This window comes from Rana temporaria, chromosome 3, assembly GCF_905171775.1.
Source record: "Rana temporaria chromosome 3, aRanTem1.1, whole genome shotgun sequence".
Classification (NCBI taxonomy): Eukaryota; Metazoa; Chordata; class Amphibia; order Anura; family Ranidae; genus Rana; species Rana temporaria.
Window position 1 is genome coordinate 177,718,032 of NC_053491.1, and position 25,915 is coordinate 177,743,946.

The 25,915-nt window shown below is 42.5% G+C and overlaps 2 protein-coding genes across 4 annotated transcripts in view; one reads left to right on the forward strand and one right to left on the reverse strand.

The window, feature by feature from the left end:
* The window catches only part of PUS7L (pseudouridine synthase 7 like), a 32,460-nt gene extending 13,515 nt beyond the window's left edge, over positions 1 to 18,945 (reverse strand). The window contains exons 1-5 of one of the 3 annotated variants that reach the window (XM_040343884.1): positions 18,852 to 18,945; positions 10,143 to 11,029; positions 8,038 to 8,197; positions 2,659 to 2,851; positions 464 to 562 (exon numbers count right to left, since the gene is read on the reverse strand). In XM_040343884.1, the coding sequence (XP_040199818.1) occupies positions 464 to 562; positions 2,659 to 2,851; positions 8,038 to 8,197; positions 10,143 to 11,013 (1,323 nt within the window). In that variant the 5' untranslated portion in view covers positions 11,014 to 11,029; positions 18,852 to 18,945. Of the gene's footprint in view, positions 1 to 463; positions 563 to 2,658; positions 2,852 to 8,037; positions 8,198 to 10,142; positions 11,030 to 18,748; positions 18,773 to 18,818 lie in introns of those variants that run through there. The other 2 variants (XM_040343883.1, XM_040343885.1) reach the window with 2 other exon arrangements.
* A 94-nt stretch (positions 18,946 to 19,039) lies between these two features.
* The window catches only part of IRAK4 (interleukin 1 receptor associated kinase 4), a 37,664-nt gene continuing 30,788 nt past the window's right edge, over positions 19,040 to 25,915 (forward strand). The window contains exon 1 of the mRNA XM_040343887.1: positions 19,040 to 19,203. The gene's annotated coding sequence lies outside the window, so the exon portion shown is untranslated. The remainder of the gene's footprint in view (positions 19,204 to 25,915) is intronic.

A 25,915-nucleotide genomic window follows, 5' to 3' on the forward strand; every position in this document is an offset into this window, starting at 1 on the left:
TATCTAGTCTGAATCTACCAGTAGCAGTTGATGACTGTACGAACTTCCAGAAGAGCTGCTGCAAAAACCACCAGTTACTAATAAACTGGGAAAACCTGTGCTTGTTGGCTGACTAGAGACTTCAAAGATTTAACAATATGAATCTACCAGCAGCTGTTGATAGTGGAGAAATCTTCAAAACTAACAGAAAACAGGCTTGAAGAACACCTGCCCACTCTCCTGAGGACATTAGTAATGACATGCGGATTGTTAGCGGGGTTATCCTGTGCGAACAGTTTTTTAGTTGCCAGCGTATATTTCTGCTGCAGGTTGCAGTATAACCAGAAGGTTTAAGATGTGATATGATGTTATGTCCACACTTACATGTCACTCTAGCCAATTTTATAACAGAAAGAAAATGATACTTTTAATGATAATAAAAGTCCATTACCACCACTCCCTTATTGATTATCGGTATTCTTACCGTTTCTTCTTTTAGCAAAGCTAATCCAACTTCCTGTGATTGTATATTCCGCCCTTTTCCAAATCTCTGAGGTCCATAATAGTTTAGAAATCCTCTTACCTGTAATGATAAGCTCAGATGAAAAATATAACTGGATGATCCAAATTTCTATCTGTCCATATTTAAAGTGGAAGTGCAAACAACTATATTAACACTTGAAATAAATGAGCATCATCTATCTTACTCACCATAAAATGAGTAATTGTGTTCAGCCAGTTTTCTAATATAGATATTGTTGTCAGACAGAAAAGTCAGGTTTCCCTGCTTTCCTCTACTTTAGTTAGACCAATGCAGATTTGTCAAGGACCACCCCAGCCTGCGAGTCTGAAGCACTCAAACAGCACACTGATAACGTTAGTTCTGTGCTCCCCTTCCTATCAGCCAGCTCTCTGTGTACCGTATGTGTAAAAGCCCAACTGGCCTACACTGCTGCCTCCTCCCCTATGAAACCTACTGTGCAAAGAACTGATGATAATATAAAGACAAACTGGTTTACTATTTTTATATTCATTTTAGGATTTATTTTTGATGAAACATAACAGAGTTAAATAGGAATATATTAAGTATATTTGTCTAGAATTCTGCTGTAACATTCTCATATTTTATGGATTTCAATAGTTGATCCTTCATGCAACTTTCTGAATAGTTACAGTATAATTATGTTGCATCAACCATTTAATTGCTGAAAATGCCTTAGGGTCCTTTCACACAGGCTTGTCTGCTTTGCTCAGCAGGGATCAATCCGCTGATTCCCACTGAGCAGGCAGGTGACAGGTCAGTCTCCGCTCACTGTGCTGAGATGGATCTGTCAAAGCCCCGCTGTCCTCCATGGAGATCGGATAAAAATGGACCGCATATCTGTTGTCATCCGATCCTATTGGATTCTTCAGACAGATGAAAAATAGGGTTTCCATCCTATCATGGGCAGAATCGGATATCGGCAGATGTCAGCGGACATGTCACCGCTGACATCCGCTGCTCCATAGGAGTGAATGAAGTATCCGATCAGGACCACCTGAAAAACTGACAGGCGGACCTGATTGGAAAGCCTGTGTGAAAGGGCCCTTAGGGTCCAGTCACACCATTTACCTTTGGCAGTTGCAACACAAAGACAGTTTCACTCCATCGCAGTGTTGTGTGCTGAGAAAAAGTAATGCATGCAGTACCTTTTTTTTTTTTACAGCACAGTGGGTTGTGATGCAAACCCTCACAAAACTGCTATGGTGAATAGAATGTTTTTTATAAAGTTCTAACAAAAAAATAAAGGGATGGCCAAAAGTACACCCAAATAAATGAGGCCTAAAGCCCCATACACACGGTCACGCTTTTTGCCAACCAACTTCAAAATCTGCAAGTTTTCTAATTTGTCTGACCGTGTGTACGCTCCATCGGACCAACTTTTTCGGGTTTCATCCAACAAAAAGTTGGGTCTGCAAACGGACCAACTTTTCGGCAACAAAAGTCCGATGGTGCCTTGTCTGACTGTGTGTACAGCAATCCAACCAACTTTTGGACAAAGTGCAAATACGAATGCTCAGAACCAATGTTAAAAGCAACAAACAATAGCAGAAGTTAACCAACGGGTGGCGGTAAAGAGCAGAAAATAGCAAAAAAAACACGTGATGTTAGGAAAGTTTTAGAAAAGTTTGCAGAAAAGTCTGACTGTGTGTATGCTATGGGTGTGGCCGGACAAATCAATTAGGAAAAAAATCCAAGGGAAATTTTGTTGGATGTCTGACTGTGTGTATGAGCCTTTAGTGAATTAATCCCAAAGGCCCTAGAGTCGAGTTCCAGACAGTTTCTAACAGAAACACCTGCTATTTGTTTACATTAGATGGCCAGCAGCCTGCTAGGATCTGCTCTCAAACAAAAACATACAGCCTTTGTTGTGAATTCATTTCTTCACAATGCTTATAGATACATAGATGAATGAGGGATTGTTGAAGGCCTCATGCACACTGGCTGTTTGGTTGATGTCTGTCATTCTCAGCAATATTAGGTGCCCAGGAAACACAAGTGCAGTGTCCAGACCTGCTGTCAGCAGCCTGTCCAAATCTATGAAAGTCAATCACAGCATCTAGACGCTAAGTTGCACAGTCATTTAGGATATATCAAGAACACAGAAATTGGACAGCTATGTTTTGTTAAACCCTTACCTTAATATTATGCACTGCATCTTCAATTCTCTGATTCAATTTACAAGCGTCACTGCTGTGATTTCTAACATTTCTCAATATTAGTGTAAAATGGTTGCCATTAAGCTGTCCGAGATGTATATGACACTTTGCAGGTCGTACATTATGTATTTTTATACCATTTTTTTCAAGCAGCTTTCCAATTTTCTGCATTCTAAATAGAAAAGCAAAAACAAAAACAAATATTGTTGTTTATTTTATTTAGAATTAAAGCCAACATTTTTTTTTTTTAGTTTTGGATTAGATCTTTTGGATTTTTACTGCTATTCAAGGCTCCATTAGAGAAATGTAACTTTACTTTCTCTCCTGATGACAAAGGTAGGAAAGTGAGGGGAAATTTTGAAGGGGGCACAGACAAAAATAAAAATCTGATGCGAGTCTTCACCTGCTTGTGAAATCCTTACCTCCTTGCTGCAGTGACTCTGCTGGACCTGTAATTCTACTCACATGGGCTGCTAGCTTCTGTGTTCACCTGTGAGCGTTACCTGCTGTAGTGTTGATTTATATTTGTTTCGCCTTCTACCACTTCCTGGTTCGCCTTCCAGTCTACTGCTGTATATATAGGCATGCTCAGTGCAGTTTGCGTTGCCTGAGCAACTTCCTAGTTTTTCTGAGCTCCCTTTTTCCCGCGTATTACTTGTAATATGCGTCTGACTTCTGGTGTACCAACCCCTGCTTCGTCTACTGTTTTTGCCTGCCATGTGCATTAAAGAATGTAAATTCAGTGCCAATAGTACATAAAATTAAATCTAAAGCTGCTCCTCTGAAAAAAAGTAGTATATACTTGATTGCAATAGTGAAGATGTGTGTAGAGGGCGCTATACTACAATAAAGTGCCTAGTATTACCAATCCACAATATATATAGTGATATATAGCAAAGATACATTAAATTAAATGTGACAATTCTAAAAAATATAATATATTAAATATACAGATGTAGTGCCAATATAACATTAGATTATAAGTGCTAAATCCATCCACTGAAATACATATAAAGCACCAACACTGGTGCTAAAGATAGAGTCCCACTAATATGTATAACAGTAAAGTCCCAATATTCGTGTTCAAATAAATCCACCGACAGATTCTCTTGATAACTTTATATGCTGTTTTGAGTGATGTTATTCCTCCACCAAACAATACTAAGTGCTCAAAACTGAAATGCGCTTACCAGAACCACATGACCTCTTTACTTAAAAAGAACGTCAGATAGAGCTTTAGCAGGATTGTGCCTGCACACATGCCAGGAAATAGATTCGGTAACCTCTCCCTCGGATTCCCAGGTTAGATATGTGAAAAAATATGAGGAGAATCCATCGCATAATACTTAATGTATAAAAAATGCCAAATGGCCTCTTACATGGTTGGTGCCTACCCCGCACTGGGGCTGTAAACCTTGCTAATTTGCTCTGGGATCCACTCGCTCCCACCTCCGTGTTAGATGTGTTCCTCCAGATCGGATGACATCCACAGTGCCGGAGATGGCGTCAGGTTAGCACGTGACCAGGTACCGACATACGTTTCGCAAGATTACATCTTCAGGGGGTGTACCTGGTCACTAAGGATCATGGTCTTTGTAGTTGCATGTAAGTTTTCATTGGAGCCCGGACGGAGAGCAAATGACCAATCGTGTAGCAGCCATGGTGCTGGTCAGCTTAACAATTGCATTGCCATACATTACTGAGACGAATAATTTGTATATCTCATCCCCCTTTAAAAATATATTATATATTGCATTTACAATAATACAATCTATTAGAATAAAATGGGTTATCATTAAGGGGAAACACTTCCATAGATGTTTCTAGAGGGGAACTAGCATAATATAGTATATTACAATAGAACCTATTCGTTGCTTGGGGCTCGCCATAAACCCGCACTATTAGTGGGGGCTCAAACGAACCTCAAATAGGTCCCTACCTAGATCTAGATGCCATTTCCCAACAGCATGGGGATTAATGGTTGCCTCTCATGTTAACCCTGAGAGATATTTAATTTATTTAGTATTGGACTTTATAGCGGACCAATACAAATGTGCCATATAAATTGAAACTATAACAAATTAAAAATGGTAAAAAATGATTTTATATATATATATATATATATATATATATATATATAAATAAAAGTGGTACCACCCCTGTCATATACCCCTTCTAGATATAAACTGATCAACAATCATTAATATGTGGCGGCTCTCCACCATACACCAAATGATTGGTAGTGTTGTCTTTCACCCACAAGGGGCCTAATGAGTCTTAATCAATCATTAGCCAAAAAGCAATTTAAATCTAATTCGATGTTCATACCCAATAGTCCTAAGTCTATGCAACCATTGGGTCTCATTTTGGGAAATGCTCCTTGTCATGTGTGTCCCTCTCCAATGTCTGGAGATTTTATCAATCCCATAAAAGGTGCATAGTGTGGAATCACTTGCGTGATGGTTTGTTAAGTGTCTGGACACACTATGATTTGGGAAGCTCTTCTTAATATTTGCCAGGTGCTCGTTGATCCTGGTTTTAAGTTGTCGGGTGGTTCTGCCCACGTATTGGAGTGAACACGGACACTCCAGGACGTAGGTTATATGATCTGAATATATGATCTGAATAGCAAGTAATTAGAGGTTTGATTTTATATTGTTCCCCAGTTACATTGGATTTAAATTGGGTCACTTTTTTAGGGTCAACTGATCTAGTGGTTTTACATGCTTTGCACCTAGTGCAATAATGGAATCCGAACCCGTCCAAAAAAGTGGAAGGTTTCCTTGGGGGGTCTGGTACATTCCAGGCTATTCTATTCCTTAGCCCTGGGGCTCTCCTGTATATAAACTTAGGATTGGTGAAAATGCAAGATTGTAAATCCCTATCCTTTAGGAGAATTGGACAAAATTTCTTAAATATGGTTTCAGTCTGTCTACACTGAAACCCGGAGATGAACACCACCTCTCCTTTTATACTGTTTGGGAGGGGTTGCAACTATTAGGGATTGTCTATCCATTAGAGATACCTGCAAACAAACTTTCCCAAGCGTCTCTGCTGGATATCCTTTTTCCAGGAACTTTAACAAGTTAGAAGGTGGGCAAAAAAAAATTTGTTCCATAGGACCGGCGCTTCGAGGACTAGGCCAAAGCCGCGGCTTCGCAAAACATGACTTAGTACACATGTGTGGTTTGTATACCGTTTACATATGCAGGCGATGCTCACGTATGCATTCGCTTCTGCGCGCGAGCTTGGCACGCGTTTTCTGGCTCCTAACTTTTTTAGCTGGCTCCTAGATTCCAAGCAAATTTGTCATACCCTGAGCCCTAACCCAATATATTTCAGAAAAAAACTCTTTGTGTAGAAGCCTGTTAACGGAACACACCAGGATGCCAAAGTGTGAATGGTCCCTAATTCTTAGTACATAGCGAAGAATATAAAGCATTAGCACCCATTTCTCCTGAGCACAGAAAACCAGCCTAAACCATGATGTATTGATATTGTAAAATTACAATTATAAAACTGTGGTTCTATACTACATTCTTTCTCTAACAAGTGGATGTACAGGTACCTTTCTTTTTACCAAAAATTACAATGTTAAAAAATGGCAAATGTCTAGCCCACAGAACTTTTAGAATCATGCAGTATCCAATATCAACTTTGCTAGTTCTAATAAATACAAACTCATATCTACCAGCCCTTGGAAAAACTGCACACAGCACCTGTAGTTGACATTGGGTAAGAATGTAAATATGTTCTATGTGCAACACTGACACTTGGGGGAATATTTCAATGCAGATGAATCAGTCTGTGTCTTGTAAAACACATGCACCAGGAAGATATAGCTACAGTAAATGTTTGGTGAATGTCACAATAGTCTTACAAATATACCCCATGGTGTTATTAGTGTACACGAAGACTGAACATAATATCAAAACTGGACTTTTTCTCAAAGGGAAACATTTATGATTTTTAATTCATGAAATTTTACTTTTTTTAATTTACAATAAATAAACTAATGTTGTATGTTATGCAGGAATATAGGAGGCACAGCAGACAGCAGCACTGTCAGTCTGGGGGAAGGGGGTGTTCGATGTACTACCAGATTTAGAGACACTAACAAATTGAAGCCAAACTCCAGCTCACACTGCATTTACAGCACTGAATGTGTTGATGGGGGAATCAAGCAAAGAAAATAGTTTGAAGGGTAAATTCACCATTACAGAAAAATCTGTAAGGTGAACTTACACTGGACCCCCTCCCCGGGGCATCCAGTCCCGCTGTACCTGAAGCCAGTGATCTCCCGCACTGACACGTAAAAGATTGCGGGACCGGTGAAACGGCTATATGATGTGTCAGTGCGGGAGATTGCCAGCTTCAGGTACTACAGTGGGACCAGGTGCGATGGGGAGGGGGTCCAGTGTAAGTTCACCATAAAGATTTTCTGTAAAAGGTGAACTTACACTTTAATGTATGGCCTGCCTAAGAGGAAAAGAGATTAAAGGAGAAGTCCAGCCTTAGCTCGTTTGGCTGGGCTTCTTCTATGGGTCACAGGAGTGCAATTTGTTTTGCACTTCTGTGACCCAGTTTTAGCAGAGAGAAGACTGAAGTCCGCTCTCCGCTGATGTCACAGAAATCAGTCTAGGCACCGTGTCATCCCTACAATGGAAGTCTGGATCCGCCAGGTGTGTGGACCGATACCCGTCTCGGCCATTCAGTGAGCCACTGAGAGCCTGAGACTGCTGCTTCCCACCCCTCCACAACTCAGCGCTCCAGTGAGCTAGGAGCAGAGAGCTACTTATTAACAGTCAGCAGCTCTCTGCTCGGGGAGCTGTGAGAACCGAGCCATCAGGAATGTTCAATCGCTCGGTTCTCAGTGCAGAGGTGCCATGGGACCGATGCTGCATCCACCTAGGCAAGTATAATGGAGGAAAAAAAATAAAACATACTTCTCTTTTAACTTCCACATAAGGAAATACTTCTTCACAGTAAGAGTTGTGAAAAGAAGAACTACTTCTGGCCAGTTCAGTAGATTGTTTTAAAAAAAAAAAAGAGCTGGATGTATACCAAGATGCACAAAATATAGCAGAATATTAACATTTACAGGTAATAACACAAGAGTTTGTTGATTCAGGAAACATCAGATTGCCTTCTGGGGAAATCGGGAAGGAATTTATTCTTCCCCCGCTGAAGCAAATTGGACTATGCATTATTGTTTTTTTTGGCTTCCTCTGGATCAACTGTGGATTTAGGATTCTGTGTATGGAGGTTTTCTGTTTATTTATTTTTAAATAGTTTGAACAAGATGCCCTTTTTCAACCTAACTATGTAACTACAAAAAGTGTGAAGAAGAAAACTTACCTCTCTGGAGTCACTTTCTTGACAACCATATACTGATAAGTAATGGCTTTCTTATCTTTAATTCCTGCATAACTGAAGTCTGAGGGAAGCACACCAAGAACAGATGACAGGTAGCTGATAGCCTCTAGTGTTTCCAAGTTCTCTTTCTCAAGGGTAAATGCTGCAACACAATCACACATTTTTTAATAACTAAATGCTATTAAACAAAATCAAGTTATTTAGGTTTATTATTAAAAAAACAAAAGTCTCAAGTCTGACCTCTAATAATTCCTGAAGCTTAGGTCCAGAGTAGAGTTGCACGATACCTTTTTTTCTACCGGCAAGTACCGATACTGTCAGTCAAATATTCGCCGATACCAAGTGCGATGTGATTTGAGCCCATACAAAACAAAGAGGCTCAAATCGTACCACAAAGAATCGCATGCGGTTTGAGCGGGAATGTGTTGCGCTCCTGTGTGAACCTAGGCTGAAGTCACTATGACAATCAAATTGCATGTGATTTAAACAGGAATTGCACCTAAACCACCGAATTTTAACACATATAAAAATACTGTTAATAACTCTTCATTAGCACCTGAATCAATACCCCCGACCAATATTTTACTACAATAGCCAGTAGTAATAATTTTGGCAATGTTGTGATGTAAGAAAATATATTTTACAGCCATAACTGATTTTTTTATTACAACAACAACTTATAATGTTTCTAGTTATAAAGGTACCGTATACATCCAATTGAACCACTCTTTGTGTACAATAATTCTCTCCCTCTAAGTATTGTTGTAACATAAATAATTATACTGTATATGTAGGAAGTGGGAAATGGATGTGAAGAATGCAACCTTTTAGACAAGTTCCAGGCAAACTTGAGGATATAATACAGGTATATTTAAAGTAGACGGTTCACACAGTAAGGTTTTTTTTTGTTTAACCCAGTGGGCTGAACGGAAAAAAAATGGAGGAACTCGTACTATGTGATGTTAGTACAGCGATCTCCCCGCTGAGCTATTGTGATCTGACAGGTGACCCCTCCCCAGGCCGCAACACACCGCTCAATGCTCGCAGCCATTGGTTGCCAGTGCTGATCGGATGCAGACCAGCTGCTGGTTTTTCAGCATGCTCGTTTGACAGAAGCCAGTTGCGAGATTGGCTTCTGTCGCACAAGGACCCAATGTCGGCCGGTTTCCACTGTACCAGCTAATTTTGGCCGATACTCAGCCATGTGTACAGGGCTTTACCCATCAGATTACCCTCATCTTAGTTGCTCCCTCCCCCTTACACAACATCAGAATTTTGTTTTTGTTTTTTTTAAACAAAAGCTGCCTAAGGCTGCATTCACACCTAAGCGACAGCCGCGTACGCGTGTAGCGGCAGATTTGCCGCGATTACAAATGTTTCTTTTTTTTTTCTAAAGTATTCCCATTGCTGTCTATGGGAAAACGCGCCTGTCGCGTGAAAAAAAGGGTCCGGGACTTTTTTCAGGCGACAGGCGTTGCGCGTCTATGAGATGTGAACCATCTCCATAGACGGCAATGGGAATTCTCCCCTCTAGCGACAGAAGCGTCCCGCGTCGGGCGTTTTGTCGCTTAGGTGTGAATGCAGCCTAACACCTTCCGATTCCTCGCCTAGGTGACAATGACATATGGCTCCCCAGCCTTCACTTCCAAGTATTTCAGACCTAACTGAGACCTGCGGCTTCCCTGCAGAGACCCATAGAGTGCATAACAAGAAGTATTTTTACGAGGAATATTCTCAAGATAGTGGTGATGGAGAGTAGTAGAGTGGCATAACGTGAACTTCAATAAGCATGTTTTTTTTTTCTTATGCTTATAGAGGAGAAAATATTAGACAGAGGGAATTTAGTTCCACCATCATACATACACACGATATTTGGAGGTACTTTTACAGTTTTAAATTCTAATTTTTAAACCACTGACAAGACTGGACATCAGAGGTGCGTTTGATCATTTTGGGACTTCCTCATACAGTACATCCACTCACAGAATGAGAGACATATACTCACATATATACATATACTCACGTTGTAATTGTACCCAGCTATCAAAACTTCCTGTGTGAAGTGACAGGAACAGATTCATTCCTACCTGTGAATATTTCAGAGTGCCCGTCTGTTCTCTGCCTCTTCCCGGAGGAGCTCTTTTTCTCTCTGAACCTCACAGTTACAGAGGCTCTTTGCACTCCATCAATGTCTTTCTCTGAAAATGATTTGGTTTCTACTAACTTCCCAAATTTCCTGCTGATGAAATGATGCACAGATGTCCTGTGTTCTTTACTCACATCTGGTTGAAATGTAAATGTAGAGTTTTTGACTTTTGCATCTAAAAATGTAAAGAATTTGCCTGCTTCCTCTTCAGATGTGAGTCCAGAAAGCTCTTGGTAATCCAGGTTTGGTTTAACTAAGAGCTCTGTGTTTTTGGTGAACGTTACCAGGAATGGGAATGTCTGTCGCACAGCGCTATGAATTGTGGCTCTGTCATCTTTACTGGAAAAGAGGCCCAAAGAAAGTTCACTTGACTCACAACTTTTAACTTGGGATTCAAAAGAAGATTTTACCGAGTTGGCAAAGATGTTTAAAGCTTTTTGCACATCTATACTCAACAAAAGCTTAAGTAAGTTATGTAAGCCTTCCTCACAATCCAATGGACTGAGGATGTCAGCGACATCGTCCACATTATCCTTCGTTGGTTCACCTTTACATTCAGCCTGTCCCAGTATGGTGGTACCTTCAACATTCCTTAGGCCAGTCTTCTGTTTTTTAAACTCGGGTTCATCATCATTCTCTCTCAGTTTGAGTTCAGGTTCTTGAATGTGACCCTCGGTAACCAGATGACCGGTGACATCAATTTCTGTTACAACAAAGTCAGCTGGAAAATGTTTGATAGTTCCATAAAAACCAACATGATCACTAACATAACAAAGAGAATCAAATAATTTATCTGTGACTCGGTCTTCCATTTTGCAGTTGCATAACCTAAAAAAAAAAAAAGAAACAAAAAATTGTTCACACAAATATAGCAAACAATGAACACAACATTTAGGCATCCTTCACATAGACAGGCACGGGCAGCATCAAAGGAACGTGTATTATTGCAGATGAGCTGACAGGTTGTTGCAGACAGCTATGGCCATTCAGCCTACACAAAGCAATGATAGGTTGATAGTAGACACAATTGTCCGATGATCCCTCTATGTACTGTACAATGCAGGGCTTGACAAATTTGCTTGGAATCTAGGAGCCAGCTAAAAAAGTTAGGAGCCAGGAACGCGCCCGTCCCGCCAAGCTCGCGTGCAGAAGCGAACGCATACGCGAGTAGCGGCGCATATGAAATCGGTGTTCAAACCACACATGTGAGATATCGCCGCGATTGGTAGAGCGAGAGCAATAATTTTAGCCATAGACCTCCTCTGTAACTCAAAACATGCAACCTGCAGAATTGTTTAAACGTCTCCTATGGAGATTTTAAAGGGTAAAAGTTTGTCACCATTCCACGAGCGGACGCAATTTTGAAGCATGACATGTTGGGTATCAATTTACTAATTCTAATTTTAATTCTAGTCGCAATTGCGACCTGCGCCTGGGGTTTGTCGAGCCCTGGTACAATGGATATAAAAGGTCTACATACCCCTGTAAAAATGTCAGGCTTCTGTGATGTAAAAACATGAGACAAAGATAAGTCATTTCAAAACTTTTTCCACCTTTAATGTGATCTATAAACTGTACAACTCAATTGAAAAACAAACTGAAATCTTTTGGGGGGGGGGGGGAGTAAAAATAAATGTGGTTGCATAAGTGTGCACACCCTCTTTTAACTGGGAATGTCACTGTGTTCAGAATTAAGCAATCCCATTCAAAGTAATGTTAAAAGGAACACTAAAGATAAAAAAAATAAAAAAAATTAAACAACAAACATATTATACTTACCTCCACTGTGCAGCTCGTTTTGCACAGAGTGGCCCCAAACCTGGTCTTCTGGGGTCCCTCAGCGGCTGTCTCGGCTCCTCCCCGCAAGAACTAACCACCTTCACGCGAGCGAGTTTGCATGGTGGTTAGTTCTTGCGGGCGCACTCCAGTGATACAGCTGGCTGCTATAGCCGCTCACTGCATCACTCGGTCCCACCCCCCCCCGGCGCGCCACGTCATTGAATGTAAAGGGGAAACTAAAGCGCTAGCAGTGCCCAAATGTGCAGGGTGGAAAATGAAGTACTAAAAATGATACAATAAACTTAATGCTGCTCAAATCTAAAATTGCAATAACAACAAATGAATAATATGAATAAAGTGATTGATGAGCGCAAAATAGTGGTATAATAAAATAAGGTGGCAGTGAAACGTCCAATTAGAGAAAATAACACTAATAAAATATGATCTCCAAAGTGATACAAAAGTGTAACGAATAGTGCCAAGTAGGCACAATGGATCTACAAAATCCAATGTGTAAATGATACAAATAATGAAAAAATAATAAAAAATGTGAAAAAAACCAATTGTGACAACAGTTCATATGTGACAGTTCATGAATCACAGGAGTGAATGACAATTCCAAACGGTGACTGTGTATCCAAGCAGAGTGATGAGAAAATCCACATGCGCAGCTGAGCTCACAATGTGCTTACCTCACACACATGCAATGACAGCATGGTATCTCCACAGATGAAATCCGACACGAGAAACGAATCCTCCTCACCTCTCCTATAGTGACACAGGTCTGTGAATGGTAGAGACGGCGTCCTTCTAGTTATGTCTGCAACTCCGGACTTCACCAAAATGGAGGATCCGTATGCAAGTGCACTTAGAATGGTCCCAAAATAAACGGAAAGAATCTCCAATAGTGAAGTATGTAAAAGCGATTTAATGTCATCCACAAAATAAAATATCAGGAGGTTCAGCTAAACAGAGCCTGAACCAAAACAGACAGCGAGAACGGCTGTGTGATCGGGTAGGTGCGTCACTTCCGGTCACGTCTTTCGATGCCTTACGCGTTGCGTCACGTCACGTGACTTCATCAGAGGCTGGAATGCACGCAGCCGATGTGACATCAGGTGAAGGTGGTCTGCGGTAACGCGTTTCGGAGCATGCACAGCTCCTTCGTCAGAGGTCTGACAGCAGCGAGAAGGCTCTCTCTCCCAGACAGATGAGGATTACAGCGATCCGCATAAAGGACAAATCATTATATGCCTATGACCTCTTACTATCTTGTAAGTGTTTGTAATCCCATTGTGCCTGTAATAAATCTGGTAACCACTGCACTTATAGGCCTTTCTCTTTCCTTTAGATATACCATGGAACACAGTGAAGACAGTCATCAGCAAGTGGAGAAAATATGGCACAACAGTGACATTACCAGGAACTGGACATCCCTCCAAAATTGATAAAAAGATGAGAAGAAAACTGGTCAGGGAGGCTGCCAAGAGGCCTACAGCAACATTAAAAGAGCTGCAGGAATATCTGGCAAGTACTGGCTGTGTGGCACATGTGACAACAATGTCTCATATTTTTCATATGTCTTGGCTGTGGGGTAGAGTGGCAAGACAAAAGTATTTTCTTACAAAGAAAAACATCCAAGCCTAGCTAAAAATACTTCTGAAGTCTCCCAAAAGCATGTGGGAAAATGTGTTCTGGTCTGGTGAAACCAATGTTAAACTTTTTGGCCATAATTCCAAAAGATATGTTTGGCCCCAAAACAGCACTGCACATCACCAAAAGAACATCATACCAACCGTGAAGCATGGTGGTGGCAACATCATGCTTTGGGGCTGTTTTTCTTCAGCTGGAACAGGGGCCTTAGTCAAGGTAGTGGGAATTATGAACAGTTCCAAATACCAGTCAATATTGGCACAAAACCTTCAGGCTTCTCTAGAAAGCTGAACATGAAAAAGAAACTTCATCTTTCAGCATGACAACGACCCAAAGTATACATCCAAATTAACAAAGAAATTACTAAAAGTGGGATAAAAGATAAAAAGAAGGGGGGCTCTCGTATACATAATGTCACTCATTAAGTGTTCTTGCATAGCAAGAGCACTTATTGTTATCTCCCATATATATTATTATTATAGCCAAATTTGCCACCTTAACTCCTCCCACAGTTTTTACACTACATAGACAAGTAATATACCGAAACGTGTGGATTGTTCCCGATCGGATTGCTATTACTTTGTAGAACGTTTTGGCGAATTGTTCGCAAAATATCGTAATTTTTTGTCCCATAGGAATGAATGGTGAATCTAGAGTGTGACATGACAAAAACTGAAAAATCAGGACATGATTTCTAAACTGCCACTACTCCCTCATTTTCAAGCCGACCTACACAAATATTATATCAAAACGTTCAGCTATCCCTGCTGCCACTACCCGTGTCCACGGCTAAGCCATCGTTCTCACAATATGACCATTTGTTTGCAACGCACGCCATCCATTGACCTCCATTGACTTCCATTGAAGTTACAGTCTAGACACCTAAAATTTGAAGGGCAATATTTAAACTGTGACTGTGCCTTTAATTTTAATATTTCAGCGACATACTATGCATCAAACTGTAGGTCTGGGTGTTGTGATTCTCACAATATAAAGATATTCGCTGTACGATTTATAGTTTTTAAAATACAACCGTTGAGAAGAAGGACAAGTATTCAAAAAGGGCAAGAATCTCTGGTCTGTGCTTACAGGCTGCATATAAACATTGGTTTCCTAGGAAACGCTGAGGTGAATTATAACTCCTCACACACAGCTGTGAGGTGAATTCTAGCTCCTCCCACACAATGCTGAGGGGGATTTGGCTGTTTTTTTGGCTCTGCGTAACTTTTGCATACTCTGTATATAGCAACCGTCAATAGTAACCAGTCCATAGCAACCATCCAAAGCAACCAATCCATATCAACCAGTCCATAGCAACCATCCAAAGCAACCAGTCCATAGCAGCCAGTCCATAGCAACCCTCCATTGCAACCAGTCCATAGCAACCATCCAAAGCAACCAGTCCATAGTAACCAGTCCATAGCAACCAGTCCAGAGTAACCATCCATAGCGACAATAACTGTCCCATTCTCTGTATTATTCACAGTCAGTAACATGTTCAAGCAGATCCCCCTTAGTCTCCCCTCCCTTTGACAGCAGGTGGGGGTTCCTCTCCCCCACTGTCATATTTGAAATCGGCATGGATCTGCCCATCAGCCATATCATTCATTCATAGAGCTCTGTGAATGAATAACCTACAAGCCCCATCTGCCACCGCAGCAGACAGACTTGTAGTTTCTATGGACTGGGGGTACGCTGATCAGTGTGCCCGTAGTCCATTTACACTTCCTACAGCTCTGAAACTGACAGCTTGTACGGAGGTACAGGCACAGAGCTGGAGAGAGTCTGCAGGAGCCTAACCTAGCACCCATGATCCATTGATCACAGGTGCAAAGCTCTGCAGGCTCTTGTGAACGCACATTTCTTTCCTGCAAAATAATGTGCATTTTTTTTGAAAAGGTGAACTCAGCCTTTCACACAAAGGCCCCTTTCACACCTGCGGAACGTATGTCCGCTTTTTCATCCATCCATTTACGGATAAAAAAGGGAGATACATTGATCTCTATAGAATAGCGGGTGTCAGCGGATGTACCCGATCTCATCCGGGTCCGCTATCCTCCGATTCTGCAGACGGAGGAAAATACTATTTTTCCACCTATCATCGGATCGGGTGAACACGGACAGACGGTCCATGTTCATCCGATCCCCCCATAGGGGAGAGCGGAGATCTGACGGCTCAGCGGGGCGATCCCCACTGAGCAAGCGGAGGTTCACGGGGCAGATCATCACGGATCTGTCCCGTGTAAAAGGCCCCTTAGCATTTCTAATACACACGATCATTTTTCGGCATGAAAAAAAATGACCTATTTAAAATGATCGTGTGTGGGCTACACATCATTTTTCGGCTTCTGAAAAACGACAAAAAAAAAATTCAAACATGCTGCATTTTTTAACGTCGTTTTAATAAATTTCGTTTTTTGGGTTGTAAAAAATGATCGTGTGTGGGCTAAAACTACGTAAAAACCCTGCGCATGCTCAGAAGCAAGTTATGAGACGTGAGCGCTAATTCTGGTAAAACTACCGTTCATAATGGAGTAAGCACATTCATCACGCTGTAACAGACAGAAAAGTGTAATTCGTCTTTTACTAACACGGAATCAGCCTAAACAGCCCAAAGGCGAATAGAACTTCCCCTTTAGAGTGCCGTCGTACGTCACCGCGCTTTGTTCATCATTTTTTTTTAAACGATGGTGTGTGGGCAACGTCGTTTTTAATGATGAAGTTGGAAAAATTACGTTTTTTTTTCATGCCGAAAAATGATCATGTGTACTCGGCATTAACCACATGTAAAAATCACACAATTTATATGCATTTACAAAACATGCAAAAAAACTTGTGCTTCATTGCTAATGCCATGCCAAACGCAGTAGAAAAAGAATAGCTAGATTCAGAGAGGGCGTCCTAACTTTGCGGCGGCGTAGCGTACTGTGTTTACACTACGCCGCCGTAAGTTAGCGAGGCAAGTACATGATTCACACAGTACTTGCCTGCTAAGTTACGGCAGCGTAGCGTAAATCGGGCGGGCGTAATGGCACCTAATTCAAATTTAGCTCAGGGGGCGTGTTTTATGTTAATGGTGCTTGACCTGATGTGATTGACGTATTTTACGAATGGCGCATGCGCCCTCCGCCTACATATCCCAGTGTGCATTGCGGCAAAGTACGCCGCACGGTCCTATTGATTTCGACGTGGACGTAAAACCCTATTCACGGACGACTTACGCAAACGATGTAAAATTTTCAAATTTTGATGCGGGAACGGCGGCCATACTTAAAATTACTATTCAACCTCTTTGATGGAATAACTTTAGGCCTGATAATACGTTACGTAAACGGCAGATCTGTACTGCGTCGGCCGGGCGTACGTTCGTGAATAGGCGTATCTAGTGATTAACATATTCTACGCCGACCGCAATGGAAGCGCCACCTAGCAGCCAACCTAAATATTGCACCCTAAGATAGGCCGGCGCAAGCCGTCGTATCTTAGATAGGTTTAAATGTATCTCTTTTTGAGAATACACTTAAACTTAGGTCGGCGCAGATTCCGAGTTAGGTCAGCGTATCTACTGATACGCCGGCCTAACTCTTACTGGAAGAGTGGTTTTCAAGCAAAAAAAGTTAATCAAATGCAGTTTCTAAAACATGAAGCTCAATACTTAAGTGGTTCCCAACCAGCCGCCGCAGTTGTACTGCCGCAGGTTGGCTCTCCTGCGCAAATCGCCGTCATTGCATGCCGGGCACGTACACAGCGATCTGTGGGCGCGCGTGCCCATTCACTAGCGGGGGAGCCAATCAGCAGTTCCTGCAGACTCAATGTCCGCCAGCTTCCCGCGATCGCTCCACAGAGAGGCAGAACGGGGATCTGCCTATGTAAACAAACAGATCCCCGTTCTATCAGGGGAGAAGAGTGAGATTGTCTGTTCCTAGTGATCAGGAACAGCGATCTCTCTTTACTCCATGTCAGTTACCTCTCCCACAGTTAGAATCACTCCCTAGGGAACATTTAACCCATTGATCGCCCCCTGGTGTTAACCCCTTCCCTGCCAGTGTCATTTATACAGTAATCAGTGCATTCTTATAGCACTGATCGCTGTATAAATGTCACCAGTCCCAAAAAAGTGTCAAAAGCATCCGATCCGCAATCCCCCAAAAAAATAAATCGCAGCTCACCGCCATTACTAGCAAAAAAAATAATAATAAAAATGCCATAAATCAATATTCTATTTTTTAGACGTGATAACTTTTGCGCAAACCAATCAATTGAAGCCTATTAAGTTTTTTTTTTGTTTTAAATATGTAGAATACATGTTGGCCTAAACTGATAAAGAAATTAGTTTTATTTTATTTTTTTGGATATTATAGCTAAGAAAAAAAATAGCCTTTTTTTCAAAATTATTGGTCTTAGAGCCGGTTCACACTGGGGCGACTCGTCAGGCGACTCAGCCGCCTGACAAGTCGCGTCCCATTGTATTCAATAGAACCGTTCTAATAAGAGCGACGCAAGTCGCTCCGACTTAGAAAAAGGTTCTTGTACGACTTCGGGGGCGGCTTGTATTGACTTCTATACAGAAGTCATTTTGAAAGTCGCCTTCAGGACGCCTTGCCGAGTCGCCCCCGAAGTCGTGCCGCCCCAGTGTGAACCGGCTCTAAATTATTTTTATAGCACCAAAAATAATAAACCGCTGAGGTGATCATATACCACCAAAAGAAAGCTCTTTTTTGTGGGAAAAAAAAGGACATACATTTTGTTTGGGTACGCTGTACGACCGCGCAATTGTCAGTTAAAGCGACGCAGTGCTGTATCGCAAAAAATGGCCTGGTCATTAAGGGGGGAAATCTTCAGGAGCTGAATTGGTTAAAAAAGGTGTCAGGAATGGACTTCTTGACCATGCACTGGGTTGTCCATGGGCGCATGGCACAAAAATACAAAGTTCTGTACACATTTACAAAGTGCCAGATATGAACACAGGCTAATACCCTGCCTGTAGGGGGAGACACCACTCTGCCTACCCCATGTGACAGAATTCAGGGCCCCCCCCTATATTAGAAATCACAATATCCCCGTCCTCCAACTTCTGCTCTGGACCAGCTGTGCCCGCATATGACTTGTGCTGACCTTAGAGGTTAATGCTGCACATATGCACAGCCCTCTCCCCATGTCCCCCTCCATACACCTTAGCACCCACATTCATCTCACACTTCCCATCCACATGGCTAACCTCACTGTACGGATCCTCTGAGCATCACCTACTTCCTGCTTCTAGACCACTCCCCGCTCTTCCCGCACCAACCAATCGCCAGCCATACAGCCATCCTTCAGACGCGCCCTCTTAAAGGTACATGTTAAACTTGAGCGAAGCTTCTCTTAGCTGAATGGGAAGTGAGGCGGCACACAAAGGGTGCGGGCGGAGGGCTGTACGGACTAGTTGGAGTTTCCAGTGTGGTGAAAGCAGGGAGGGGAGGAGGCGGAAATGTGATTGGTGAGGAGGTCAGTGTGTGATGTGCGGGCACCGGGCTGGTGAGTGAAGAGTTAGTTCACTGTCCCCTCTATAGGCTGCCTGCCTGTGATTGGTGAGTACGAGGGAAGGTCTATGTATGTCTGTGGGGGGGCGCTAATGACAAGACATGAGTGTTGGGTATGGGCAGCCTGGCCGGTATGAGACTTCCTCCTCTAATAGAGGGGCTGCCCTCTATTCTTTTCTATATAACTAAAGGCAAAACTTTATTTGTAACTTTGGATGAAGTGGAGAGGGATTAGAACCCCTGTCAGGTTTTATTGCTGTCTGTGCCTCCATTAGGAAGATTCACCCTCTCTATTTGTACTGTTTCACTGAACGTGGAGGAAATTCCAACACGTTGGGTTGTCACCAGTACAGGAACATAGGGGAAATCTTCCAATGGGGACATGTTCTGTAATTCCCTCACTGTGGAGGGTTGTAGAGGTTGCCCCTCCTCCCCTATTACATAGTTGCCAACATTTTAAAAAAAATTCCAGGGACACTTTGCAGCACAGCTGTTAATTAATTACCACACTGACTTCTCCGAAGCTCCACCCACTCCGCATAATCTTCGCCTGGCGAAGATAATGCGTAGTGGGTGGAGCTTCGGGGAAGTGAGTGTGGTAATTTAATTAATAGCTGTGCTGCAAAGTGTCCCTGGACAAATGTTGGCAACTATGCTATTATCATGATCTGTCACTCGCTGTGTCCACCAGACACAGCCAATGTCAGATCACTGTACCAGCCCGCTACCATGTGATCGCTGTGACCAATCCCAGCATATCACATGGCAATTGTACACAATGAAAGGGTTTTATTCATGTCATTCATTGTATACTATTGTGATGAGCTCTGTGATTGGTCACAGTGATTACATGGTAAAGACAGGGCCAATCGCAGCCCATCTGCACCATGTGATTTAGCTGTGGCTAATCACAATAGTAAACACTGAATGAATAGTTCTCATTCAGAAAAAAATGGTTTCTTATAACTGTAAAATTGGTATACTGTAAGCAATCGGTGTGTAAAATAAATAAATATATCCTGATCACGTCCCCAGAGTAGTACGGTGTCACTGTCGTAACACTGTATTTCTCTTAGCCCCAGACCATTTGGCTGTCAAATGACCGGGCCACTTTTTGCGATTGGGCCTTGCGTCGCTTTAACTGACAATTGCGCGGTCGTGCGATGTGGCTCCCAAACAAAATTTACGTTCTTTTTTTTTTTTTTTTCAGAAATAGCGCTTTCTTTTGGTGTTATTTGATCACCTCTGCGTTGTTTTTTTTTTTTTTTTTTTTGCTATAAAACAATTTTGAAAAAAAAGCAATATTTTGTACTTTTTGCTATAATAAATATCCCCAATCTTTTTTTAAAAAAAGGTAATTTTTTCTCAGTTTAGGCAGATTTCTACATATTTTTGGTAAAAAAAAATTTTATTAAGCGTATATTAATTGGTTTGCACAAAAGTTATAGCGTCTACAAAATAGGGGGTAGTTTTATGGCATTATTATTATTATTATTATTTTAATGGAGGCAATCTGCGATTTTATATCATGACTGTGATTTTATAGTGGACACTTTTGACACACTTTTGGGACCATTGTCATTTATACAGCGATCAGTGTTCTAAAAATGCACTGATTACTGTAAAAATTACACTGGCAATGAAGGGGTTAACCACTAGGGGCCGCTGGAAGGGTTAAGTATGTCCTAGGGAGTGACTCTAACTGTTAGGGGGAGGAGCTACCAGTGACACGTCAGCGATCACTGTTCCCAATCGCAGGGAACAGTAGATCCCTGACATGTCACTAGGAAGAACAGGGAAATGCCTTGTTTACAAAGGCATTCCCCTGCTCTGCCTTTGCCGACTGCAATCGCAGGCCGCCTGGGAACATCGAGTTACTGGGACCCGCAGGCGCACTCACGAGGCATGCTGCAGGTGTGCGCACAGCCGCTGGGTGGCAAATTCAGGGACGTACAGGTACACCCATTTGCCTGACCATGCCGTATATCGTTGTGCGGCGGTGAGCAAGTGGTTACATTTTTTTGTAAACAAACAAAAAAAGTAATAAAAAAATTGTTAGCGGTAAAGCGATAGTTTTAGTGGCGCTTTACCGCTGTTATAGTAGCGCTTTTAGGCCCCGCTAGTGGCCCCGAAGAAAGGGTTAAAAAGAGCCTGTGTTGTGGCATTGCCAAATCGCTTTGCAGGCGCTACCCATTCATTTCAATGGGCAGGGCGTTTTGGAAGCGCTGTATACACCGCTCCTACACCACCCCAAATTGGCTGCTTGTAGGACTTTTTTTCTCGTCCTGCAAGCGCTCCGCCCCAGTGTGAAAGCACTCGGGCTGTCACACTGAAGAGGCGCTTTACATGTGCAATTTTGTAGCACTAAAACACCCGAAAAATGCCTCAATGCGATAGTAGCCTAAATCACCCCTTGCCGCCGAGCGCACGCACATATGCGTCCTCTGCTTTAAGGGGTTATATTGGGATGATGCCCGCAGCTGCAGGCATCATCCTGGTATCGTTTTTTAGAGAGGGCGATCGGCTTTCCAGGGATAATAACCAATGCGGCTAAATGCCACTCTGTTGTTATCCAGGAGTAGCGGGAGGGGACACCCCCTTTCCACCGCTCTTACTGGGCCTCCCGTCCCACAGGAGACCCGATCTACGATCCAGCGCCCAGCCACAGATTGGAACTAAGCTGTAAACGTCTTCGATCCAGTCTATTCAATGTAAACACGGAAGCAGCGTCACAACGTCACTTCCGGTTTACTCAGCTGCCAATGGTGCTGGATTCAAAAATATATACAGTATTCAGAATCACAGTTTTCTGCGATGTGAATACTTTGAAGTGCAAATGAGAGATTGGGGGTCCATAAAAAGTACATGTCACCACCTATTACTGTCACAAGGGACAGTAATAAAACACAATTTAATATTATAAAAATAAATAAAAGAAATAATAAAACAACATTTAAAGCGCCCCCGTCCTCATTAAAGGAAAAGTACAGCCAAAGCTTGCTTGGCTGTACTTCTCCTCTGAATCACAGGTGTGCAGTTCATTCAGCAGACAGCGGGCTGAAGTCCGCTGTCTGCTGATGTCACAGAGCTGGTCTAGGCTCAGACAAGATTGCGACAATGAAGTCGGGATCTGCCCACATGGCTGAACTGGCTCAGCATCTCAGCTCAGCTGGCTGCTCCTGCCCCTTCTACAGCCCAGAGCTCCAGTGAGTGTGAGGGGGAGGGGGGGCAGAGCAGAGAGCCAGTGACTGACGGTCACCAGCTCTTTGCTCTGGGAACAGTGCGAACGTAGGTAAGTATGATTATTAAAAAAAAAAAAGAAAACCCATACTTTTCTTTTAACATACAAAGGAGAAGCCCATCATTTTTAGCGCTTTGTTAGGACAGGCAGACATTTATTTTTCCTCCCTTTTTCTTCCATTCTTTTCTGAGTTTCACCTTTTCTGCTTCAGGTGGGGCCCTATTAGGTTCTGTGTTGGACTATATTCTCAGGCACAGGGGTTTTCCCATTGTCTTCTATCCAATACCCCTCTCCCACCCTAGCCTCCCTATTTCCCCCACTGTGCCTTTATACCTGTACCTGATTGTATTTTCATTTGATTAATGGAATGGGTATATTGCTGGTCCCTTTGTGGATGAGGTCTGTAGGCTCTAATTTTTGATAATGATTTAAATACCCTATAGTGGCTTCAGCATATTTATCTGAGAACATTCTATTACTATTCTTTGTTTGTTTGTTTTGCTAATGATCTACATTGTTCCGTGTTCTTTTATCTCATGGGCTTATGTCTGTGAAATAACGACAATCTGTGAATTGTCTATTGCTTCAATGATATCTTTGTTACTGTCTGAAATACCAACATTATTTTACAATTGATAATGAGATCTGTCAGCACAGTACAGACATGGTAAATTATGACAAACACAACTCCCCGGCTCCCTCATATAAAAGAGAACTACGTAGATTTTTTCAGTGGTGGAGTATTTAAAATGTATACAGCAATGAAATAAATAAAATGAAATGTCTCTTCTGCAATAAAGTACACATACCTGCCTGTTTTTTAAGGTCACCCGGCATGTAAACTTAGCTGCACAGCTTACAGCGGCCAGCCTGATCCTCAGTGGTGGCCTCCTGTGCATTTGCAGGAGTGACATCATCCTGCACTGGCCAATGAAGATGGCCATAAAATACTTCCAAAAATCACTCTCTGTGAACACAGTTGGCCGTGCCATCCAAATGCAAGTTAAAGCTCTATTATTCAAAAGAAGCCATATCTGAACATGATCCAGAAACACTGCCATCTTCTCTGGGCAAAAACTAATTTAAATGGCCTGTTGCAAAGTGGAAAACTGTTCTGTGGTAAGACGAGTCAACATTTGACATTTTTTTTGGCAACCATGGAAGCATCCTCCTTTTATGAGGATGTCCAGCTGGGAGAAGAAGCTGGGCCTTTGCAGACCCTGCTTCCCTGGTGACATCAGTGGGTCTGTCTGCACAGGGATGCATGGAACTCCTGTGTATCCTTGTATGTAAACATGGCCCCCAATGGGCATATGCTGTAGTGTGTCCCTTGTGAACAAGGCTGGAAATGTCCTGTATGTATGCATGTTTAAAATTCTTCTTTATCCTTGCTTAAGTGCCTGTGAAGGACTTTTTGCCTATATGCTTCAGTTTAATTCTCCCTGCTAGTAATGCTGTGTGTGTTAGGTAAAAGGTGATTTCATGTGTGACTCATTCCTCTGTGTAACAGACTGTTGAAATGTTAATGTCCCTTCCCCAGCCAGCTCCCTATTTTAAAGGGTAATTGATCTATTGTGTGTGTGTGTGAAGAAGACCTGTGTTTACCCTTAAGAAATGTGTCTACAGGGTCGGCTCCGAAGTGTCTGCCTATAATCTGTATGGGAGCCCCCACTGTGTGAGGGGGGGGCGGAGATTGTCATTGTAACAGTTTTGTAACTACATATAAGCTAGGTGTTGTACCATTAAAGTCTCTCTTGCTCCAGCAGTAAGCTTGGCTCATGTGTGGATTATTGGGCGATACCAGGAATATTCCTCCTCGTGGAATATTGGGTGATTTTCTTTATGGGAAGAAGGGAATGTTTGACGGGGATATCATTCTACTACCGTCACAGTGCCAGTTTTGCAAAATAAATGCGTATACATGCGTATGTGCATCAATGACTGCACTCAAATGTAAAATTTTTACTCTTCGCTGCATTACTGATTTTTACTCAGCTGTGTACATTGTTTCATAGACAACAATGCATCTGTGTTCAGATTAATAAAAAAAGTAGCATTTTTACACCCGTGTACAAGAGACCTTGAAGAAACTAGTGTATCAGCTTGGTGCAATTCAGATAAATTTGACAAGTTGTGGGGTCCATCAATAAATACCCCCAGGTCTTGCATCATACGAACTAAGTGGAGGCAGATGAAAACGGAAAATTGTATACTCACCTTTCCGTAATTTTCCTTTCCTGACGCATCTTCATGGCAGCACACACTGGGTTGTGACTCCGCCCCCACAACCTGACAGGATTGGTTAGCTATAAATTTGAAGGGGAGACGCCCCGCACCATTCTCTGTATATATCATCATAAAACAATAGGGCGGGCATCTGTGTGCTGCCATGAAGATGCGTCAGGAAAGGAAAATTACGGAAAGGTGAGTATACAATTTTCCGTTTTCCTGACGCATTCATGGCAGCACACACTGGGAAATAACTCGCCAGTCGGGAGGGTGCAAGAAAACAGTAATATTTATTCTCTATAGTGCTGAGGAATTGGCTCTAAGAACAGATCTGCCAAAGTCGACGGTAGCCAGGAGAGCAGAATCCACTCTGTAGTGAGAAATTAAGATGTGTTGGGAAGACCAAGTTGCTGCTCTGCCTATGGTTTCCGGTGAAATCTCGCAATATGCTGCCCAAGAAGTGGCCACTGCCCCTGTCGAATGAGCCCTAATGCTCTTTAGGAGTCGTAAGTTGCTGGATGGAATAGGTCTCCGCGATAGCACTAACAACCAAGAGGTAATGGTACGGGAGGTAGCTGGCTGACCTCGTCTGCTCCCGTGTGGGATAATTAAGACAGAATCCGTCTTCCTGAGATGTAGCTGTGAAGTAACTGGAGATGGTAGGTTTGACATCCTAGGCATGGGACTCGCCCCTCTCATTAGTAAAAGATGGAAGGACGATGTCCTGGTTATAATGAAAGGAGGAAGTTACCCTTGGATAAAAATGGTCTGAGGGCTTCAGAACCACTCTGTCAGGGGAGAACACTAAATAGGGGTTCCGTAGCCATAAGTGCTTGTATCTCCGACGTCCTCTTAGCTGAGGTGATCACAATACGGGAAGCCATCTTCAGAGCTAGGTTCCACGGTGAGACTAAGTTGAATGGAGAAAAGGGTGGATTGGACAGGGCCTCGAGTACTACACAGAGATGCCCTGTTGGAAAGGCTGGCCTCCTAGGTGGTCTGATCTTACGCAGGCCCTGAGGAACAGAGTGACCGGATGATGAAGAGCCCATCTAGTACCCGTCATGGCTGAAAGGGCGGATACTTGCACCTTCAGGGTACCCGGGCTCGGGCCCTTGTTAAGCCCTGACTGAAGAAATTCAAGAATTTGAGATGGGATTCCAATCTCTTTGCTGCGACGACACAAACCTCTCCCAGATCCTAGTATAGGTGACATCAGTGGAGCTCCTTAGAGCTTGTAATAAGGTTGATATTACCTCCTGAGAGTATCCTAGTTCCCCATACCTAGCC